The sequence below is a fragment of the Patagioenas fasciata genome, chromosome 20, assembly GCF_037038585.1.
Source record: "Patagioenas fasciata isolate bPatFas1 chromosome 20, bPatFas1.hap1, whole genome shotgun sequence".
Taxonomy (NCBI): domain Eukaryota; kingdom Metazoa; phylum Chordata; class Aves; order Columbiformes; family Columbidae; genus Patagioenas; species Patagioenas fasciata.
Genome location: NC_092539.1, coordinates 9,553,373 through 9,573,127, shown reverse-complemented (window position 1 = coordinate 9,573,127; position 19,755 = coordinate 9,553,373). Strand labels below are relative to the sequence as shown.

Below are 19,755 nucleotides of genomic sequence, written 5' to 3'. Positions count from 1 at the left end.
CAGCGGGTGCTGCTGCGGGCACCCAACATCCCGGCGCCAACCTCTGGTGCCACCAGTGCCACCGTACCGGGAGGTACCAGCCCTGTCCCAGACTTTGCAGCCACCAGCTGCTCTTTCTAGTGGTTCAGAGCATCCTCTCCTCTCCTGGGGGTGTTTCGAGCAGGGATCCTGACACGGGAAAGCGCAGCGTCCCTGGCAGGGTGCGTCCCGGGGAACCCGCGCTCTGCTGGGGCTCTGCCTGCTGCCTCTGCCCAGGCAAAACTTGGGAGGGTGTGCAGCTGCTCCCATTGACTCCGTGCGTTTGTGGGGAAGCCGAGGGAGCTCATTCACACCAAACCTCCCTGCTTCTTTCTCCAGCCTGAAATTTGGGTCACACAAGCCAACACAGCAGAGCAGTGATAGATGGAGTTCATCCTCCGCTCCAGCCTGAGCAAGCTTTGATTTCCAAGGTGCATCTGTTGATGGTTCAAAGGGTCTGTCTGAGCCGCTGTTTCATTAGCGGGCTGGCACATGGAAGGAGACGAGAGGGGTTTTTCCCTGCCATGCTCAGCTCCCACATTGCTAATGTTCCTCTCTGCCCGCTGCTAATTTTGACACTGCCCTAAATAGAAGCTGAGTGCATCTCATCTGCTTTGCTTAGCACACGGGAAAATTGTTTCCCTTCATTTATTGAATCCAACTTGTGGCTTTAACCCTGTCAGCACGAGGCGTCCCCCAGCCTGGAAGGGCTTTGTGTCCGTCTGTCCCGGTGCAGAGCGGCACTGAACGTGTAGGAGAGGGACGGTTCCCACCTGCCCAGGACGGGTTTCACTTCACAAACAGCCACGGAGATGCCATCTCTGCTGTTGATGATGTTGATGATTCCTGGCTGTCTGGGGGCTGTGCTGCTCCCCCAGTGCCCCTTCCCCATCCCCGTGCTGGAAAACAGCTCAGCACAGGCAGACCGGGGGAGTTTTCGGTTGGTTTCTCTTGTATTTTTTCCAGCATCTGGTGGGACCAGCTCAGCACGCAGGGACTCTTCCTGCGCCTGGCAGATGCCCCTCTTACTGCTGTTGAATTTTATATCCCGTTCTGAGTGGTCCTTGGGAAGATCTGTTCCCCGGAACAGGACTCTGGGTTCATCAGCACGGGATGCACAGCCCCTGGACTTTGAAAAGCTGCCTTGAACGCGAACCCTTCTGCAGCACGACTTAAATATATCACTGTCTAGAGCAAGGTGCTTATTTGAGGCTCTCGTGAAAGAGTTGTTTTCCTGAGAAACTATAATTTTGTGTCATTTGCCAGTTCGGTGACTGTTCCGAGTGGTGTGCTGAGGACACAGCAGCACATCCCACTCGCACACAGGGGTCTTGGTGCTTCATGATGCTTGTGGCCTCCTCTAGGATGGAGTTTGATCGTCACTGAGGGTGGCAAGAGAACAAGGGGGAGGTTATTTCAGAGCCGGGAGCACAGAGGGAGCGGTGCCTGCCCTGAAGGGAGCAGGAGAGGGCACGAGGCGTTGCCCAGACCATGCCAGACAGAGCGATTGGACACGGGGAGCTGTTTGGGGCATTCTGACCCTTTTCTGTATTTCATTGTCTTCCCAGAAGATCAACCGGACCCCTTCGGATGAGGAATGCTTCTTTGACCTGCTGAGCAAGTTCCAGAGCAACCGGATGGATGATCAGCGCTGCCCGTTGGAAGAATGCCCGGCGGAGGCTGCAGAGGCGGCTGCCACCCCAGTCCCTGCCCTGGAGGAGCGGATCTGTGAGTACCGATGTGTCCGTCTGTCCCTGCTGCTCCCATGGCCTGGCCGGCTGCTGTGTTTTACTGTGAATCTTGTGATGTTTTCCCCAAGCCTGGGCTCCCCGAACTGAGCGGTTCTTTGGCAATCTGCGTCATTACTTAAGGAGGGAAGAAACATTCGGATGTTAATGGTTGCTGAGGGAAAGGCTGGGGAATGTGAACTAAGGCTTGGAGAGTAAAATAGCAAGAGAAATGCAGAATGTACTTGGATTTTTTTAGTATGGATCTCTAGTACTGGCCTGCTGAACCGTGAGGTTGGCAGGAGGGTTTTGCCTCTGCCAGCGTGTCCAGGAGGAAAATGCTGATGTTTGCTGGGGGAGCTGGGGCAGGCAGGGTGCCGGGACGGGCTTCCACGGGCAGGTTAAAGTGTCACCAGTTTTCCTCATTGCGTTGCCATGGAGGAAAAACGTCTGGATTTTGTAGAGCTCTTGGATGCCGCGGTGATAGGTGCTGCGTAAGGAGAGGAGCCAGCAGGATGGGTAAACAATAGGAAGCTGCAGAAGGCAGACAGCTCACCCGCAGGAAGAACAGGGATAAATTGAGGAAGCCTCCTGACAAATAGATGGGACAGGAAAGCCAGGTCGGGCCTGTGTTTGCGCTTCGGTTTCATGTCTATTTTTTATGATGTGGTGTTGAGGTTCTTTGTTTAAACCAAGCTGGAGAAAAGCACTAAAATGTGCAGGTCACGCTTGCGTGCTTAAGCACCATCACAAAGGGCTGAAAAACCACTTCATTTGAAGGGATGGTTTATTGGTTGGATAAGGAATGTGGAGTACGAAGTGGAGACCCCTGACAAGAGCCACAGCCCGGGGGAAGCAGGTGCAGAGCGGGTCCGGCTGCGGCAGGGCAGGCTGGCTGCCAGGGGAGTGGGTTTTATCTTCTAAAAATTGGGTGGAAACCAGCATCGCCTTTTCAAGACACTCCTTTCTGATACAGAAGTGCATTTGACTGTAACAGCTGTGTAATTTAGGAGACTGAGTTTAAAATATGAAGCTTTATAAAGAATGTACAAGTAGGCCCACGTTCTGTTCAGCTCTCATTTGGTCTCTGAGCCTTTCAGACGTGTTATTTTCAAGGTGTCTTTGGGAGCTGGAGGGGAAGAAACTTGTGTTCATATCAGTGCAGAGATTTTCATGTATTTCTGCAACTCCAGGAGCAGGGGCTCTACAACGAGCACATTGTGTTAGGCTTGGGACACCCTCTGCTCAAGTGCTTTGTGCTCCCTGGGACAGTAACACCAATCGGGTCAGGTTTCTTATCGTTTTCTTTTGCTTGTCCTCGTCCTGGGCGCAGTGTCTGTTGTCCAGGAGCGTTTTGCTGCCAGGACTCAAAAGGCTCTTTGCCCTGAGCGCTGCCCGGCCCCACAGCGTCCCGCAGAGCTGACCGTGCTGTGTGCTCCTCCTCCCGCAGCCCAGTCCTCCCTGATGGCATCTCCGCAGACCGAGGAGTTCTTCGATCTCATCGCCAGCTCCCAGAGCAGGCGGCTGGATGACCAACGCGCCAACGTGGGCAACCTGCCTGGCCTGCGGATCACGCACAACAACCTGGGCCACCTGCGCGTGGAGGGGGACGCCCAGGAGCCTGGGGACGAGTTCTTCAACATGCTCATGAAGTGTCAGGTACTGCAGGGCCGATGGGCTGCCGAGCTGGAGAGGGGGGGGCCCTGGTTTCTCCCCAACTTGCCCAGCAGCTGCTCCCATGAGCCCTGGGCACCCCGGCGGGCGCTGCCTTTACCTCCGTATCCTCTTTTAACCCTGTACTGAGGGCTGGGTGTTGTCACCGCTCTGCGAATGAGAGCGGCTGAAGAACCCACCGTCCAAGTGGTGCCCACAGCCCTCACAGGAACGTGCACCCTTGGGCGCTCCCCACAGCCTTTTATTTTTATGACAGAACTGTTTTATCGGTACCCTAACGCCTGTTCTCCCCGTGCAGTCCTCCAGGATAGACGACCAGCGCTGCGCACCACCCGACTCCATTCCCCGCGGCCCCACGATGCCCGATGAAGATTTCTTCAGCCTCATCCAGCGTGTCCAGGCCAAGCGCATGGACGAGCAGCGGGTGGATTTGGCCTCAGCCCAGGAGGAGGCAGCAGAGGAGCAGCAGAGGTCCGGTTCCAGCTAAGAACCGGGGTTTGGCTCGGGGGGGTTCTTTTGATTTCGTTTTGGTTTTAAAAAGTTTTTAAAAGGGTAGGCGGTTTCAAAGCCGAGCGCTCCCCCACTTCTCAGGAGCTGCACCTCGCCGCGTTGCGCCGGGCTGCTCTGCGGGGGCAGCACTGCAGGAAGACCCATCGGACGGGAGACGGTCTTTAAACAAGGGGGTTTTTCAGGACTCGCGGCCACTGTACCAGTGGGCACAGCACCAGGGAAGACGACTTGGGCAGCCCCTTTGCTTACTACCTAAAAATCCAGGAACATGTGCTGTCAGCCAAAGGAGGAGCCCAGAGCGGGTACTTAACTCCAGCCTTTTATTTCCACAACATTTTTGATTTAAGGGGAAAAGGGAAGAGCACCTTTTCCATTTGGAAGTCTTGCCTGCATCACGAGGTGACACAAACTGCTCTGGATCCTTCCCTGGAATGTCTTGCTCAGCTTTCTTCTTTCTACAGGAGGAAATGAGCCCAAGTCAGAGGCTACACTGGCCGTTTCAAACCTCACCCAGCTGCAGTCATGGTCCCACACACCTTCAGCTTTATTTTAGGTTTGCTGGGGACTCTGCTGTGAGCCCTGTGACAGCCCCTCGTGGCACCTCCCGAGCTGGAGCAAAGCCTCGCTGAGCTGAGCTTTAGTGGGATTTGCTACCTCTAGAGAACAGCGGCGCAGCAAAGCCCAGCTTGGGCTTGGGCCAAACCCTGAAGAGCAGCCGCCAGCTGTGCAGCCCAGGGCTGGGCGTCCCTGCCTGTCTGCTCAGCACAAGGCAAACGCGGGTGACGCGTCACTTCTGGTGCTGCTGAGCCACAAGTGTCGTGCAGGGGTGTCCTGCGTGCAGGTGAGTGTGCCCGAGGCAGAGCCCGCGTTCTGCAGTGCCGGGCTCGGAGCCAGCAAAATTTTCCGGCCATGACTTATCAGGGGAGCGAACAGAAGCATCCTCGCCTCCCTTTGTGTCCGACAGCAGGCAGGATACGAGCCCTGCCCTCCCTTGGCTCTCCCCAAACCAGTGCTGAGCTTCTCCGTGTCCCTGCGGAGCTGCTCTTGGCCAGGTGCTCCCATTTTGCCTGATCTATCTCCAATAAATGGAGCCTCCTGAGAGTTCCAGACTGGGTTGTGGGCTGGGAAGTCAGTTCCACCCCCACACAAGGGTCTACATTTACTCTAATTCCTTCCCCTTTTGGAACAGTTGGAAAAGCAAACCCTATGAGGAGGGGAGCGTGGATTTAACTTCAGGGAGGTGGAGTATTTTTTCTTTGCTTGACCAGACAGTCTATCTTGGACTTCAGCAACTCCAGTAACGAGTTCTGCCAAAGCAGATGTGTTCCTATAGAGAACAAAACAGCACTTTCTATGTGAAATGCATTTGATGGAAACATTTCCAACCAGCAGTAAGATTTTTAGACCAGTGATGCTGCTCGTTGGGCATTGAACCTGCCTGCACTGACCATGCGGAGCGGTGGCTGCGGCCCCTGCCCTGGGAGCTCGCACCGGCTGCACCGGCTCGGCCTCCTACCCGGGACAGGAGGAAAACATTGAAGATGAAGACGACTTGAGCAGCCGCAGGCTCCGGCCTGTGCAGCTTTCAGCCAGGTGGTGAACTGGAATCTGACCGTTAAGCTTTCAGAGATGTTAATTATTTGCCATATACTTGAATGTATGAGCTTATTTATTTTTTACATGTGCTTTTGCTAATGTCATTTTAATGGGGGGAAATTTCCAACCCACAGGTACTTTTTTTTCTAAAAAAATAATCTGCCAAATGAATTAATATATTAGAAATGAATACAGCTCAAGGGGAAGGGGGGGTGGGGTTTGTGCTTAATAAATATTTGTGTCTAAGCTTCAGTGACAAAAATCCATTGGCGTTATTTCTTGGCCGGCCAGCAGAGCCGCTGTCGGGGTGGCTGGGGGTCTCCTGTGGCAAACAGCACGTGTGCGCCCACCTACACATCCCTTTGCATTAAGAACACACAGCTCCGCAGCCCTAAATCCCAACATCTGTCTGATCGAGTGGCTGTGGATGGACACAAAACCCTGAGCAACAGCCCAAGTTACCAGGACGACAGGGCAGACAAGCAGCCCCGCTTAGAGAGAAAAGCCCAGCTTTTCTGCCAGCTTGAGCCCTCCTCTCAGAACTCGGCCGAGTTTTTCCTTTCAGGCTGTGCCTTGGGCTCCGGCTCAGCCCTGTGCTGGCGCCTTCTCGGCGCCTTCCACACAAGACGTGTCTTGTTTCCCCGGTGGCAGTGACAAGAGGGAAAGGGCAGCGAGTGCTGCGCAAAGCCCTGAATCGGCCCTTAGTTCAGATACTCACAAAGCAGCAGCGGCAGCGTGAGCTCGGTCCGGCACAGCAGGGGTGAGCAGGCCCTTAGGCTTTGTCAGAAAGTGGGGCTGAGAGCAGCAGATTTTTGGATCCTGAACTCTGTGAGGATAAAGCCAAGTCACAGCTGGTCTTCCCACGCCTGGCTGACTTGTGCTGGCCCCAATCAAAGATTAATGAAGAACCCCCAGCTCGTTCTCATCAGGCCCTCTCGTGCCTCTGGGTGCCTGGACACAAGCAGCTCTGTGCTGGAAGTCTCTGTGTGACGTGCAGACAGAACCAGCCCCCCCCAGCACACAAAGGGGAGCAGCTCAGTCTCACAGGAACGGGAAATCCCTCTGAGCGAGCGATGGGGTCCAACCTGTGATCTCTCGCTGTCCTCAGCAGCTGGGGAAGCGAGCGCAGACTCTCCAGTCCATGTTCTCTCTCTCTCAGCACCTACGAAACAGAAAGGCTCTGTGAGTAGGAGGCAGTGGCTGCAACTGACCCGCAATGGTCGCTGCTCTGCCGTACCCATGGCAGCAGACACGAGGCCGTTCCAGTGCCAGCCCCGGCCAGAGGGACGCGCTCTCTGGCGCTGACACCCACCGGAGGGATGCGAGATCGCCAGGACTCGCTGTTCAGCCCTGGACTGCAGAATGCTGCTGTAGCAGCTGTAACCTGCGAGTTACCGCAGCACAGGGTGCTGCCCCAGTGCAGGACCTCTGAAAAACAAACAGCAGAAAGACAGGATAGTGCCCCAGCCTCCCTGCTGTTTGGTTCTTCCCCACAGGGTCCCCCTGTTCCCAAACACCACCGTCCCACTGAACACGGGCCAGAACACCAGTAACCCCCTAACAGCCACATTAACTCTGGAATTCAGCCGCACTACAAAAGGAGGATTTGCTCAAAGAGGCAGAAAACCAGAGGCAAAGTATTTGCCGTTTTGCAGAAAAGCCTTTATGGGCAGGAACCAGGAAGAGGATCCAGCCCTTAACAGCCGCAGTGAAATGCTTCAAGGAATGTGAAAACAGCTTTACTTTTGCTGCCCTCCCTGCGACTGCTGCTTTGTCCCCTGCCCCATCCCACAAAGACTCACCCTGGTCGGCTGCCCCTCCAGTCGCTCTCCCCTGCTCCGCTGCACCAGGACTTCACGGCACTTCTTCCCCAAACCTCCGGTTCAGGAGAAAAGCTGCATCTCCTCTTCCCAATCCCTCGTCTCTGGCTAAAGCAAGGTCTGCTGGGCTCCTGCTAGACAAAGCGTGCTCACCTCTGTCCCCTTTCAACAACAGACACGCTCCCCGTGACACACCATTTGTCAGAAAAATCCCCTTCAAAAGGCAGCACAAAATTCCTGTTTTACCTGCAATCTATTAGCAGCAAAACCTTCGGTGTGACGTGCAAATTCCCTCACGTAACTGCAACACCTTCCCAGCTGACAGGCCCAGAATGGTTTGTCATGAGAAGCACCGATTTCTTGCAGTGTTACCCCAGCCCTGGCACTACCCCATGTCCCTGAGAACCCCACAGCACCCGGTGCCGGGGATACTGCGCTGAAAAAACACCAAAAACCACTAAAAAATCTACTAACAGCCAGCACAGACCAACTTTGCTATAGCTTTTACTGTAACACAGCAAAAACGAGCACCAGCTCTCTGTAGTGGGGTGAATAACAGGTGAGAAAGGTAAGAACAGGATAAAAAAACCCCAAACCTCAGGTTGTAAATTGTTTCCAAGGCAACGCAGATCCTGAAACAGCTGCTCTGTGCCACCCCAAAGGCTCGAGCACAAAGGAAGCAGAATGCTGATTTTTCAGGCAGAAGGTGATAAAAGACCCCCCTCTTGCAGCAGTGCTAACAGGGGCCAGCAACTCCCAACAGGGTGAGCACACGGCAATGTGTGCAAGATCCTGCTGCTTGGTTAACACGTGGGTCACTGCAGCATCCTGTCATCTCACCGGGAGCTGAACACACGAGGCAGTGAAGCTCCTGCCCCTCAATCACAGAATCGACTGGGCTGGAAAAGAAAGACCTCAGAGATCATCAAGTCCAACCCTTGGTCCAACTCCACTCCAATGCTGCTTCATCGCTCTGAAATTTCATACCAAGAGGAAAACATCGTTCTTTGCTGACGCTCCGATCTGTGCTTGTAATGCAACATGTATAAAAGCACCCAGAGCGCTTCAGGTGAATGGAGTAAACTCATTAAAACACTCATTACTCAATGCAATGGCCTCAGTGAATAGTGGGCTGATTAAGAACCATGAGCACCTGGACACGCTTGGCTGAAGGAACTGGGTTTGTTCAGCCCAGAGACAATAAGGCTGTGAGGGATTTTACTGACAAACCAGCACACAAACCAGCGCTCCAGACACCACCGAAGCACCGACACTCGACAGACAACAAAACAAGTACCCAGAAAAGTATCTACACCTCTAAAAACATCAGCTCGATCAAAGGCAAAACTCCACGAGACAAAGACGCACAGCAGAGAAAGACCAGTGCCCGAGTTTATTTTAAACGCAGACCATTGAAATCAGGAAATAAAGGTTTAAGAGTCTCTCTGGCCACCAGCAGAACGACACCAATCCCGTTGGTCAGGTCTGTTCCTTGCCGCCAGTCTCTGGGGGGGATTCCCCGCTTTCTCCCTCGGGGGGCTCACCTGGGGACCCGGTATCAGCCGAGCTTTCCAGCAGCAGTTCCAAGGCTTCCTCGCCAGCCACGCGTCTCACCTTCTCCCCTTTGGCTGCCAGGATCTCCTCGATGTTCCTGAACAGCGATTTGAAAACCAACAGTGACCCCGCAGCAAAGGCCAGAGCCAAGAGTCAAGCGCAGACTCAACTTCCACGCTTTGCTCTCAGGGTTAAATCCACAGTGAACCACGCACGAGCGATACCGCGGTTATTTCTCCATAAAGCATTTGGGAAGCAGATAAAACCACCCAAACCTTCTGGGACTATTTTGATCCATTGGGATCAATGACTGCGCAATTATGGATAAACGGAGATTTTTAAAGGTATCTAAGGGAGTTAGAAATCATTGAAACGCAGCGGCACGTGGGTCCAGACGTTTAAAACAGCCAGGGAAACCTTGCAGTGATTTAATAAACCCGAGGGAGAACAGAAGGACCCACTCGCAGTAATTCACCTGCCGGCACCACCACGGATGGTGTGTACCGCACAGCTGCTGCCACTTTACACCATTTATTTGAACCCTAGGCAGCAGCTGTCAAACTACAGATTATAAACTCGGCTTGTGTGCTCTAAGAATCCAGATAAGCAGAGAATTATATCCAGCAAAATCTCTGGTTTTCTCTGAACTGCATTCTAAAAGCATGTCCTGGTTTTGTTAAAAAACAAGTTTCTCTTTTAGTGAATTTGCCTGTCAGCTAAAGCCTTCATATCAGCTGCATTTTTCTAGAGAACCAGATACATGTTTTGGTAAACATAGCAATAGAATGCAAACTTATTGATAAGCACGGATGGACATCTCCTGAGAGGGGCAACCAGAAACAGGTGACCAAGAAACTGACCAATGGTGTATAACATCCCATTCACATGAATACTTCATATAGAAGTAGGAGATCACGAGGATCTCATCCCTTTTCCCTTCTGCTTATGGCCGACATTAGGAGAGGACCTTCCTGGTTGTCCCTGCAAACTGAGGCCTAGTGAGAGACTGAATCCAGCTCCGGTTGGCTGCAGAGTCCAGTCCAGGACTTTGGGTGCCGGCTCTGCAGTTGCTGAGACTTTCAAGATTGGTTTTGTATATATTTTGTATTATTTTCTCTATTCTTATTAGTAGCATTAGTAAAACATTGTTAATTTTTTCCACTCTTTTCTGTCCTCCTTTTCCTCCCGATCGCCTGTCCTGAGCGGGAAGGGGGGAGAGGGAGGGCCAAGATGGGGAAAGGCGGGGGAGGAGATTTTATTGTCACCCCGCAATCAAAACCCTCGACAAAGCCTCACAGAAGTAACGCATCAGCCACAGAGGACGCTGCGGTAACTCGGCAGCCGGTCCCCGGCGGAACGGGTGTCCCGGGCTCACTCACCGCTTCCCCTGCAGGTCGGAGAACCAGCCCAGGTTGTCGGCGATGACGTGGTGGCTCCCGCAGCCCGGGCAGGTGACGATCACCACCCCGCTGTGGTACGCCAGCTTGGAAATGGTCTTGGCCGAGCGGGTCTGGCAGACCTGCCAACCAAACATCGTGATTTATAACCGCAGCCTTTAGGAGAAAAGTATTTTATTTACCTGATTAAAAGGTTTATCTCCCCCTCCCTCACCTCTGTTTCAAGGCAGCTCAGTTGTGCTGCGATGCCGTGGAGTTTGTACCAACGGTCCGGACACAAACGTATGAGCTTTCTCGCCTGAACTACAGTGCCCACAGAGTTTTAGTGCTCCTGACGGGTCCCGTGTGAAGATTCTGGGTTGGAGAAGATGATCCCTAAGGGCCCCTTCAAACCCCAACCACCCTGTGATTGATTCTGAGCCCAGCCCGGCGCCTGTTCCGCGGGAGGACCCGTTCACCTCAGCGCCCGCCCTCCCGCGCCGGCCCCCTCACCTTACAGGTGTACACCAGGCGATAGTGCGCGGGCCGCGGCTGCCCTGGGGCGGCGGCGCTGCAGGCCGTGCGGAGCGGGGCCCGGCGGAGCGGCGGCGGGACGGGCGGCGGGCGGCGGGGCCGCCATGGCGGAGCGGCCCGGAGCAGCGCCCCTACCACCGCCCGCGCAGCGCGGTGCATGGCGCTGCAAGGCGCAGGCGCACGGAGGGGGCGGGCGCTGAGGCGGTGGCGGCCATGTTAGGTGCGGGCGCCGGCCGTGTTCGGTGAAGGCGGCGGCCATCTTAGGTGCGGGCGCCAGCCGTGTTAGGTGAAGGCGGCGGCCATCTTAGGTGAGGGCGCCGGCTGTGTTAGGTGAAGGCGGCGGCCATGTTAGGTGCGGGCGCCGGCCATGTCGGGTGTGGGCAGCCGCCGCGGGCGGGGCCCGGCGCTGGCCCCGGTCACCGGCGGGAACCGAGCGGCGCCTGCGGTCGGTGAGACCCACGGGCTCCCCCGGTACAGACCGAGGCTCCTCCAGCTCCCTGCGGCTGGAGGGACCCGCCGTTAATTAACGTACAGCCTCGTGGCTTTGGGCAAACTTAAACAACGCTTAAGAGCCGAGTTGATTTTATTTGTGCGGCGCACACCCGGGCACCGCTGCCTTCCCAAGGGCGAGATGGAGGAGGGGACATCACAGCTAAACAATCCAGCCCTGCTACAAACATTAACATGTTTGTTTGGGTGTTTTAAAATCCAATTAGTTCATTAAGAGAGAACTACAAGGGCAAGTCGGGTCCGGCTCAGGAGCCCTCGGTGTCGGTGTTGTCGCTGCTGTTCTCCCAGTCGGCCTCGTGGTGTCGGTCCTTGGGGACCCTCCGCATCGCTCTTTTTCTGAAAACAAAATTCGTTACATTTTTAGAAGACATTTTCTGCAAACAAGTGGGAGGTTCAGTCGGTATCAATCCATTATCTAAACTGATGAACACACAGAGAAATCTTTCCAATTGATTAAAGCAGCAATTCTTTGGAGCGCTCTCCGCTCCCTGCTGCAGAACCATGTGCACGGTCCAGAGTGTGTGGGTTCGTAGCCATCCTGGCCACCTCAGGTACTAAACCAGGAGTCTCAACCAGCTCAGCGAGAAGCACAAGCCTCTGCAGATTAGCTGTGATAAATCTGTGCCCTCCCTGAGCCGAGCTTGGGGACGCGGGTCAGAAAAGAGGAAATACAACAAGCTAATGAGTTAAGTCACACAATATGTCTCATTTACAGAAAGTCCGGACCTTCGGTATCGCTCGAAGCAGTCCCGCATCCTCCTCCGCTCCTTTTCCGCCAGCTCCTCGTTGGCTGAGCCACACTCCTTGAACTGCAAAGAAATCCAAACAAGTACAAGCGGGATTCCTCTGGAGATCAGATCAGCGTCAGCACCAGGGAGCACAAACCTGCTCTGCCAAGGGTTTGAGGCGCGTGTTCTGCGTGTGGCCTCTGCGGGGTGAAAGGCGCAGAACACCCCCAAAAGAAGGTAAAGTAGTAAGGAAGAGCCCAAAAGGATTCTCTTACACTTGGTGACTTTGGAGGCAGACTGATCTCTGGAGTGCTAAATTGCTGGGTTTGTCCTTCAGGGCGATCTTGTAAGAGAAGGAAAAACAAACCAACAAAAAATCACAGCTTTAGTCATAGTTGCCATTGCGAAGTAACTTCTCCCTCCACCCGTTCGTCAAACGGCAATGGCTGAACGGTAAGAGCTGCACAGAGTCAGCGGCAGAACTGAAACCAACCCTTGAAAAACACTGGGGGTTCAGTGCTGTGATCAATGCACGAGGCACTTTTCACTTGGACCCTGACCCGGGGTGATGGAGGGAGACACGGGAGCAAAACGGACCTTTGCAAAGCAGCACCTCTGCTTAGCATCACTAAAAAAATAATAATAAATAATCACATTAGAAATAATGTCAATCATTATTTTAACCATAACTCGTCCCTGTTTCCCAACAACTAAGTTGTGCGTATCAAGGCACTTCACATCAGACCAGATTTTAGTGAAACTCCCTATGTCGTGGTCGGGTATTGCAATACGTGTGTTTTAGCTGAGTGAGGTAGAATAATAAAAGGCTTTTGGGATCAGTGGCATTTAGCTTTTGTGAAAAATCTCCCACCTCAGTGAATGAAAAGATCACTTAGATCTTCCAGGAGATCAAGCCAGAAAATTCCTTCTACTGTGCCAGATTCCTTCCTTTCTCAACATGTTTTAAAAGCGAATTTCAAGTTCTTAGAAGAGCCTATTGATGCCTTTCCACACTGCTGAGTCACTTCCACCGGGAATGCCACAGAAAAAGAACCAGTGACAGTGTTAACTACGTGGTTCTGCTTTTGTGAAAACAGCCTGCAACGTCACAGGGAAGAGGGGAGGGAGAAATCCCCCCCACACAGGCCAGCGGAGGTGGAAGGATGTCTGAAGTGGCAGAACGCTTTGAGCTATGGGTGCCTGTTCTCACCATCTCCAGCTGCTCTCACTCGGGGTGCCAAGCGCAGCGCACTGAGAAGCATCTCTCACAACCTGAGTCGCCACTTAGGCTACAAAGCCAAACCCAGGAATGTGTTTTCCCATCCCTTTGAAGCACTGGATCATCCTCTCAAGAACTGGACTCTGTTTCCCCAAGAAAAGCCTTACTTTTAGTCGGTTGCGTATCTTCATCTAGATGACTGTGAAGAGTGAGCTATGGGACAGAAACAAAGCAAGAACATGAGAACTGCCCCTTGTTCTGTTTCCCAGCAGCCAGGAACAGATGGAGGAACAGAAGAAACAGGAGCAACTCAAAACAATTCAATTCCCCTGATTTGCTTAGATTCAACAAATCTTGCTGACTAACCCCATTATTGTGTCCTACACTTAGAAATCTCAGGACAGAGGGATATTCTGTCACTGGTCTGTTTTGCTGCCTCTGTAGATTTGATATCCTGGATATGAGCTTGAGCCGTGGATGGCAAACTGATGTTACCTGGGGAACTGAGCACACGTGAGGAATTTGAACCCATCCCTGAAGAAAGTAAAAGGTAAACAAGGCACCCTACTCACTTCCTGGGAATCTCTGGAGGAGGTGTCGTCCAGGTCAGAGGTCTGAAATAAAACCAGTATGAATTAATCATTCTTCATAAGCAAGGAAGTGGTAGTAAGGGAATATACAGGAGACTGAAAGCTCCAGAAAACAGAGAAGTGTGGACTTCCTCCCTCCTACGCTCCTGTCTGACCACTTGGAGAAAGCACACGAGATGCCACGCTAATTAAAAGCCCCTGTATACCTAATTTAATTCCAAAAACTTCAGCACCCTCACACCCTGCTCCCATTTCATCCAAATGGCACATACACAGTCTCTAAACAGAGCTCACTCTTCGGTGGTTGAGTTTCCCCTCATTATCTTTGGATGTGCTCCAAGCACAAAAAGCCTCAGCGTGCACCAGTCCAGCTTATGTGCGCCTGGAACCAGGGTGAGGTAACAGGATCCATCACGTTGTTCATTTCTCCAAACTCGGTGTTTGCATGGGGATCGTTGCCCACAGAGCTGGCACCGAATCCAAACGGCTTTGGTGCAAAGGCCTCGGAATGGCCACGCTCTGGCCCTACACAGCTCCCCAGCCCACCCCATGGACAACAACCTGCAGACGTACCGGAGTGGGGAGCTCCAGCTGCAACCTCTTCAGCTTGGCTTCAGTAGCCAGTAACTGACTCTCCTTTTGGAAGAGCTGCAGCTGCATTTCGTCACATCGCTCCCCCAGCTCCCGGATCTGCTTGCGGTGCGTGTCCCTCTCCACCAGGTTCTTGGAGTACTGCGTGTAGAACTGTTCCCGGGTCAGGAGCGCCTGGCGTGAGGGACAACGTGCCACGGCACGTCACACAACAGCACAGTCAGTGCAGTATCTGCCCACTCCGAGCAGTGAAGCAGCGATTAGCAGAGGCTCCCAGAGGAATGTTTCATCACCTGGTCTCTTTCTGCAGCCACTTCCTCCATCTGTTGCAAGACAGCTTCAATCCGTCTTTTGTACATCTGGGAGTCCTTCCTCAGAGATGTGCACTGTAGTTCAAGCATTTCTTTTTCCTCCACGTACTGTCGAAAGAAGGTCAAAACCACCCTGTTTGTGGGCAGAACCTGAGCTGGTACAGAGCAGAAGTGGGGACAGTCCACAGATCGCTACAGCCAGACCACGCAACGCCAAAGCCCAGCCTGACTGTCCAGCTGGGGCAAAGCCAACCAGAAGGTTGGTCAACATGACCCAGTGAACTGCTGACATGTTGGATTGACATGTACCTGAGCTGTCAATCGAGATAAAAGCTCCCACCACCCTCCAGGCTGAGGCAGGGACTATTAAATAATGAAGCATTAACAGGTAGCAGTTAATGCCACAGAATGCTAAAATACTAGCGTGCCTTTTTCAACAAACTGTAACACAGACACTAGAGTAGCAGCAGCAGGGATTGGTGCTGAGCAGCTGTTCTGCTTCAAAAGCAAGGCATGGCAGGTGCTTCATCTGCCTGTCCTACCCGCTGAGGCTCAGGACCACAGCACATACTCTGTCTTGGAGCACCTCTGCTCGCCGCAGCTCCTTGCGAAGGCTGTAAATGGTGTTCATCAGCTCCCGCCGTTCTTCTAGTACCTGGCTACAGTCCTTCTCCAGAGTCTCGCTGGAGAGGCTCTTCTCCAAATTCTGTTCCCTGGCAACCTGCTGGACAAAGAAAGAAGTGAGATACAGCAGCCATCTAACTCCATATTAATGCCCTCCCCGCAGCCACGTGTGCTCTATTTTGACTCAGGAGAGCAAAGCCAGAACTGACCCACACAACTTCAGAGCAGCCCCATCGCTTCCCTGGCTGCTACAATCACTTCTCAGGAGTCCATTTCCAACCCCCCCACCAACCTGGAGAGTGTTTTCCAGCTCCTGATTCTTGGCCAAGAGAAATTCCTTCTCCTGCTGGATCTCCCACATCACCTCATGGCTCGGACGCTGCTCTATGGCGTGCTTCAGTTTCATCGTGTGCTTACGCTCCAGCTTGCAGTCATCCTCAGCCTTCATGAGGCTGTGCTTCAAGTGATCGATCTACAAGAAGGTTCAGAGCTCATCAACAACAAACAGAAAACTCTGGCCTGCACAAGCAGTTCTCTCTTCATTCCCCAGACAAACATGGGGCAAGTTTCTCTCCACCTTTGTTTTCCTCATGTTGTTTGAGAAGATGCACAGAACTCATGCTGGACTGATTCAGACAACTCTGGACAAAGGCACATCTGGTACAGCCTTCCAGGGATCAGGTAAGAAGCAGAAGCTTGAGAAAAAAGTGACTGACCTCTAGCATCAGGTCCCGGTTCTTCATGAGGGCAGCGCTCTTCTCCTCGCTCTGTTTGGCGTAGCTCATCGCCAGGCTGTAGTTCTCGTCCTTGCACTTGCGCAGCTCCTTGCTCAGGCTGTCCCTCTCCTCCTTCATCTTCTGCGCCCGCTCCTGGTGCTTGCGGAGGAGGCTGTCCCTCACCCACATCTCCCTGATCGTGTCCTCCTTGGTGCGCAGCCACACGCTGAGCTCCTGGGCTTTCCGCCGCTCCTCCTGCACGGTGCTCTGCAGCTTCGCGATCTCGTTCATCAGGAGCTGGCTCAGGCCGGACTCCCCAGCGGTGTCTGTTTGGTGGGCAGGAATCAGCTGTCCTGTCTGCTCCCCGGACACATGTACAGCGCCGGTTCCCACCCGCGGTCACTGCAGATGGGGATCATCACATGCCACGCACAGGCACACAAAGCCTGAAGGCACGTGTGATCGAATTATCCCTGCTGCTCCCCCCCTGCTCTGTGCCTTTCTACACCACAGCATCACTGGCAGAACAGAACTGATCCGTGTGCTTCCTCCTTCACCCTCCTGGGTGCAGCCTGCGACACCAGACAGCCCGGCCGCTCTTGCCAGAGCCTTTCCAAAGCACACAGGGAACAACGCAGGGAACACTCCCGATTCTGCTCACCGGAGCTGGGGAAAACAGAGGTGAATCCCCCCTTGATTTGCACGGCAACACCAAACAAAGAACTGTTTTTTCAGAACATAAACATTACCTATAATCGTAGAGAAAACCCTGCTGGGCTCCTTGCCCGTTATTTTCTTATACAGTTGTGGATAATAAAGCTCAAGACTCTCCAGAAATGCCTCAAAGCCCTTGTGTCCTGTTCGCTGAAGAATGTCCAGAAGAACACCTGAAATAGTAGCAACAGGATGTTCTATTGATTTATTTCTCTTTACCTATTTCTGACAGAACATCTCATTCCTTCTTTCCCTGCAATGATGCGCTGGGGAAAGGGAAGGGAAAGGGGCTGCTGAGCAGCGACTACAGCGCTTGTGCCTAAACACAGGCACATGGTGACCTAGAAGCAATGTGTTCCTCCAGGTCCAGATGGTCAGCACCCTGTTCTGATTTGCTCCCAGGAACCAACAGAGCACAGGAACATCTACAGAGGCGAAGCTGCACTTCACCCACCTGCCTTGCGCTTGCGCATCACCAGGCTGGGGTCATTGAGGACTTGTTCCTCATCATCATGGTTGATCACTTTGCACTGGCGAAGATAAGGTGTTATACGGGAAGGATCAATCACGGAGATCAGCTTCACCCGGAAGTCCTCCAGGTTATTCCAACATGTCTCATCGTTATCTTCTTCCAACATGTTGGTGAGCGAGAAGGATTGGTGAGCAGTGCTGTCCTGTCTTGGAAAAACAAGACCAGAAAACGAACAAGCAGACTCTGAGCCTCCTAGGGGGACTGGGGGTGGTGCTAAAACCAAGTGTGTTAACAGCCTGAGAATGGAAAAGCATCTTTTAGGTACAGAAACATATTCTCCCACGTGGTCTTTAAGTCAGTGCTTGCAAATCACCTGCAGAACACGCTGCAGTCATACCTGGAAGAAGAGTGAGGTACCAGAGTGGAGACAGCAGCAGCGGCCAGGCTGGTGCCAAAGCTGCTGCCCCAGACGTGAGGGAGAGCTGGCGAGAAATTCTGAGAAAACAGAAGTCACCAAAGCTTGAAGATGTCCCTCCAACCAGCTAACATCCCCCTGATCTCAGGGCTAGAGCAAAGTGAAACTAGCAACGGGTCCACTGGTGATAGGCAAGACATTGAGAGCCCCATGACCAGGGGAAAATCCAACTAACTCTAGATTCCCAACAGCGTACCCCAGGAACGGGCTGTCGAATCTCACTGACTTCACCATGGATTCTCCAGATGCTCAGCTGTGCTTAGAATTAAATCTTTAATCCAAATGAATGATATAAAAAGGGTTGGAACACAACACAAGAGAAGTTGATGGCAAACTGCAACTTTGCAATTTGAAACTGAGCATCTCCTGAAGGAGTGAAAACATCTTTAAAGCTCTTCTAATGAGCTGTTGCCTCTGCATTACGAACAGCTCACTCTTCCATCTCCCAGCATTCAGGAGATCCCTGTATTCTGTCTGATCACCACCTAACACCCGCAAAAGGCTCCGTGAACACCCCAATGGTGACAACTTCAACTGAGTTCAGCAATAATCACGCAAAAGCTGGTTTTCTGCATGCTTCATCCATATATAAAGAGAAGTCAGCTGCCTCTCACATCCACCTCACAGATCTCACCTGTGCAGCTTCAGCAACTGATGCTCACAAACACCCGTGTGACAAACACACAGCCTGAGAGGCCTATACCCGCTCTATACCCAGGCTTCTTCGCCTTTGGAATACTCGTTAAATGTTACATTGTCAGTTCACTTTAACGAGCTGGGCTGACAGGGAACTTGTCACTTGTCATGGAGAAAATACTTTGCTCTGCCTGACGTCAAACCAGCCCCAGCACATTACAAGAAACGCATTCCCCTGTTGATAAACACCACAGCCTTCCCTCAGAGCTGTAAAATAAAAACAGTTTCCCCATTAAAATAAACCATTCTGCATTATATGGACCAACCTGAGCCTGTGCAGCCAAAAGCCTCACTCATCTGTGTCCTGGCTCTGAGAAAACTTGTCTTGGGTGCAGCCTCCCTTTCTATTCTGGTAAGAGCAAAGATCATTCCAGGAGCAAAACTGGTTTGAGAAAAGAGAAAAGGGGAAACTACTCAGCCGTACTCTGAGACGGGAAAGGGAAGGAAAAGAATAGATATTAAAAAAAAGGGGAAGCCAGAGTGGGTGATGGGGGAGAAGAGACACACTGGTCACATTGCGAGTCAGCAGCATCACCACACATTGATTTTAAACTCATTCTGCCTGTTTTCCAGCTGGAGTCCAGAAAGATTCTTTGTGCAGTGGTCAGAAAGGCTCAAAAGTGCGAAGGTCACAGGCACGGGTCTGTCCAGCTGATTTCAGGGGACGAAACAAGCCAGAGTTTGAAGGAAGAGGCTCTTCAAATGGCCCTTCAGCTGTTAACATCTTCATACAGGAAAGCAAGTGGCAGCAAAAACGGTCTCTCAGTTTAGAGTTCAGCCAAAAGGAATTATTTCTATAATAATGCCTCTAGTTCTGGATGTCCTTAAGCTCCAAGCATGATTATGACAACTCAGTATTTTGAGGGAAAAGGAGTCAAGTCTTGGCAAAGCAAGGAACATAACCCACGATTCCCAAATTACAGGCTGTGGCTCTAGCGATAATTAAAGGAGCAGCACAGCCAGCAGTGCTGGGATGATTTTAAGCATCAACATCATACCTTTGACTGCCTCCCCGCAGCCCTGAACTGCAGCTGCAGCAAAAACTCACTAGCAGTCTGTTTTACAAAAGTGTGGAGAACACACACGCTCTGATACCATGGCAGCATGACACATTTTCCCATTAGCTTCCCACTCTACTCTTTGTTCTGCTTTCAAAGTTTCTGGAGAGTTCCTCCATGTTATCATTAGGAGCAGGGCAGAGATGCTCAGAGATTCTTTAGGCCGGTGCTTTTGGTTAGGCATTAAATTAGACTTATACTAAAAAAAGATACAGTACCTCTCTTAGCTATGCCCTTGCTGA

General features: G+C 52.5%; 3 protein-coding genes across 9 annotated transcripts in view; 1 reads left to right on the top strand and 2 right to left on the bottom strand.

Annotated features, from left to right (window-relative positions):
- The window catches only part of GPSM1 (G protein signaling modulator 1), a 57,211-nt gene extending 53,122 nt beyond the window's left edge, over positions 1 to 4,089 (top strand). For all 4 annotated transcript variants that reach the window (XM_065853704.2, XM_071817543.1, XM_071817544.1 and 1 more), the window contains 3 exons: positions 1,587 to 1,746; positions 3,196 to 3,404; positions 3,718 to 4,089. In XM_065853704.2, the coding sequence (XP_065709776.1) occupies positions 1,587 to 1,746; positions 3,196 to 3,404; positions 3,718 to 3,906 (558 nt within the window). In that variant the 3' untranslated portion in view covers positions 3,907 to 4,089. The remainder of the gene's footprint in view (positions 1 to 1,586; positions 1,747 to 3,195; positions 3,405 to 3,717) is intronic.
- A 146-nt stretch (positions 4,090 to 4,235) lies between these two features.
- On the bottom strand, positions 4,236 to 10,968 carry DNLZ (DNL-type zinc finger). Its single transcript, XM_065854182.2, has 4 exons — positions 10,789 to 10,968; positions 10,279 to 10,418; positions 8,890 to 8,996; positions 4,236 to 6,687 (listed from the first exon to the last, which is right to left on the bottom strand). Exons 1-4 carry the CDS (start codon positions 10,966 to 10,968, stop codon positions 6,416 to 6,418), a joined length of 699 nt encoding a protein of 232 aa, XP_065710254.2. The 3' UTR covers positions 4,236 to 6,415.
- A 406-nt stretch (positions 10,969 to 11,374) lies between these two features.
- CARD9 (caspase recruitment domain family member 9) lies at positions 11,375 to 19,713 on the bottom strand. 4 transcript variants are annotated; one of them, XM_071817202.1, is made up of 13 exons: positions 18,722 to 19,713; positions 17,267 to 17,490; positions 16,848 to 16,985; positions 16,099 to 16,424; positions 15,675 to 15,854; positions 15,330 to 15,482; positions 14,741 to 14,866; positions 14,430 to 14,621; positions 13,839 to 13,880; positions 13,434 to 13,479; positions 12,205 to 12,390; positions 12,046 to 12,128; positions 11,375 to 11,655 (listed from the first exon to the last, which is right to left on the bottom strand). In XM_071817202.1, the coding sequence occupies exons 2-13, from the start codon at positions 17,448 to 17,450 to the stop codon at positions 11,530 to 11,532; spliced, it is 1,782 nt and encodes a 593-aa protein (XP_071673303.1). In that variant the 5' UTR covers positions 17,451 to 17,490; positions 18,722 to 19,713; the 3' UTR covers positions 11,375 to 11,529. The 4 variants fall into 4 exon arrangements, with proteins under 4 accessions (XP_071673303.1, XP_065710005.1, XP_071673305.1 ...); XM_065853933.2 differs by having other exon boundaries at positions 12,323 to 12,390; XM_071817204.1 differs by having other exon boundaries at positions 14,430 to 14,588.
- Between the last annotated feature and the right edge of the window lie 42 nt (positions 19,714 to 19,755).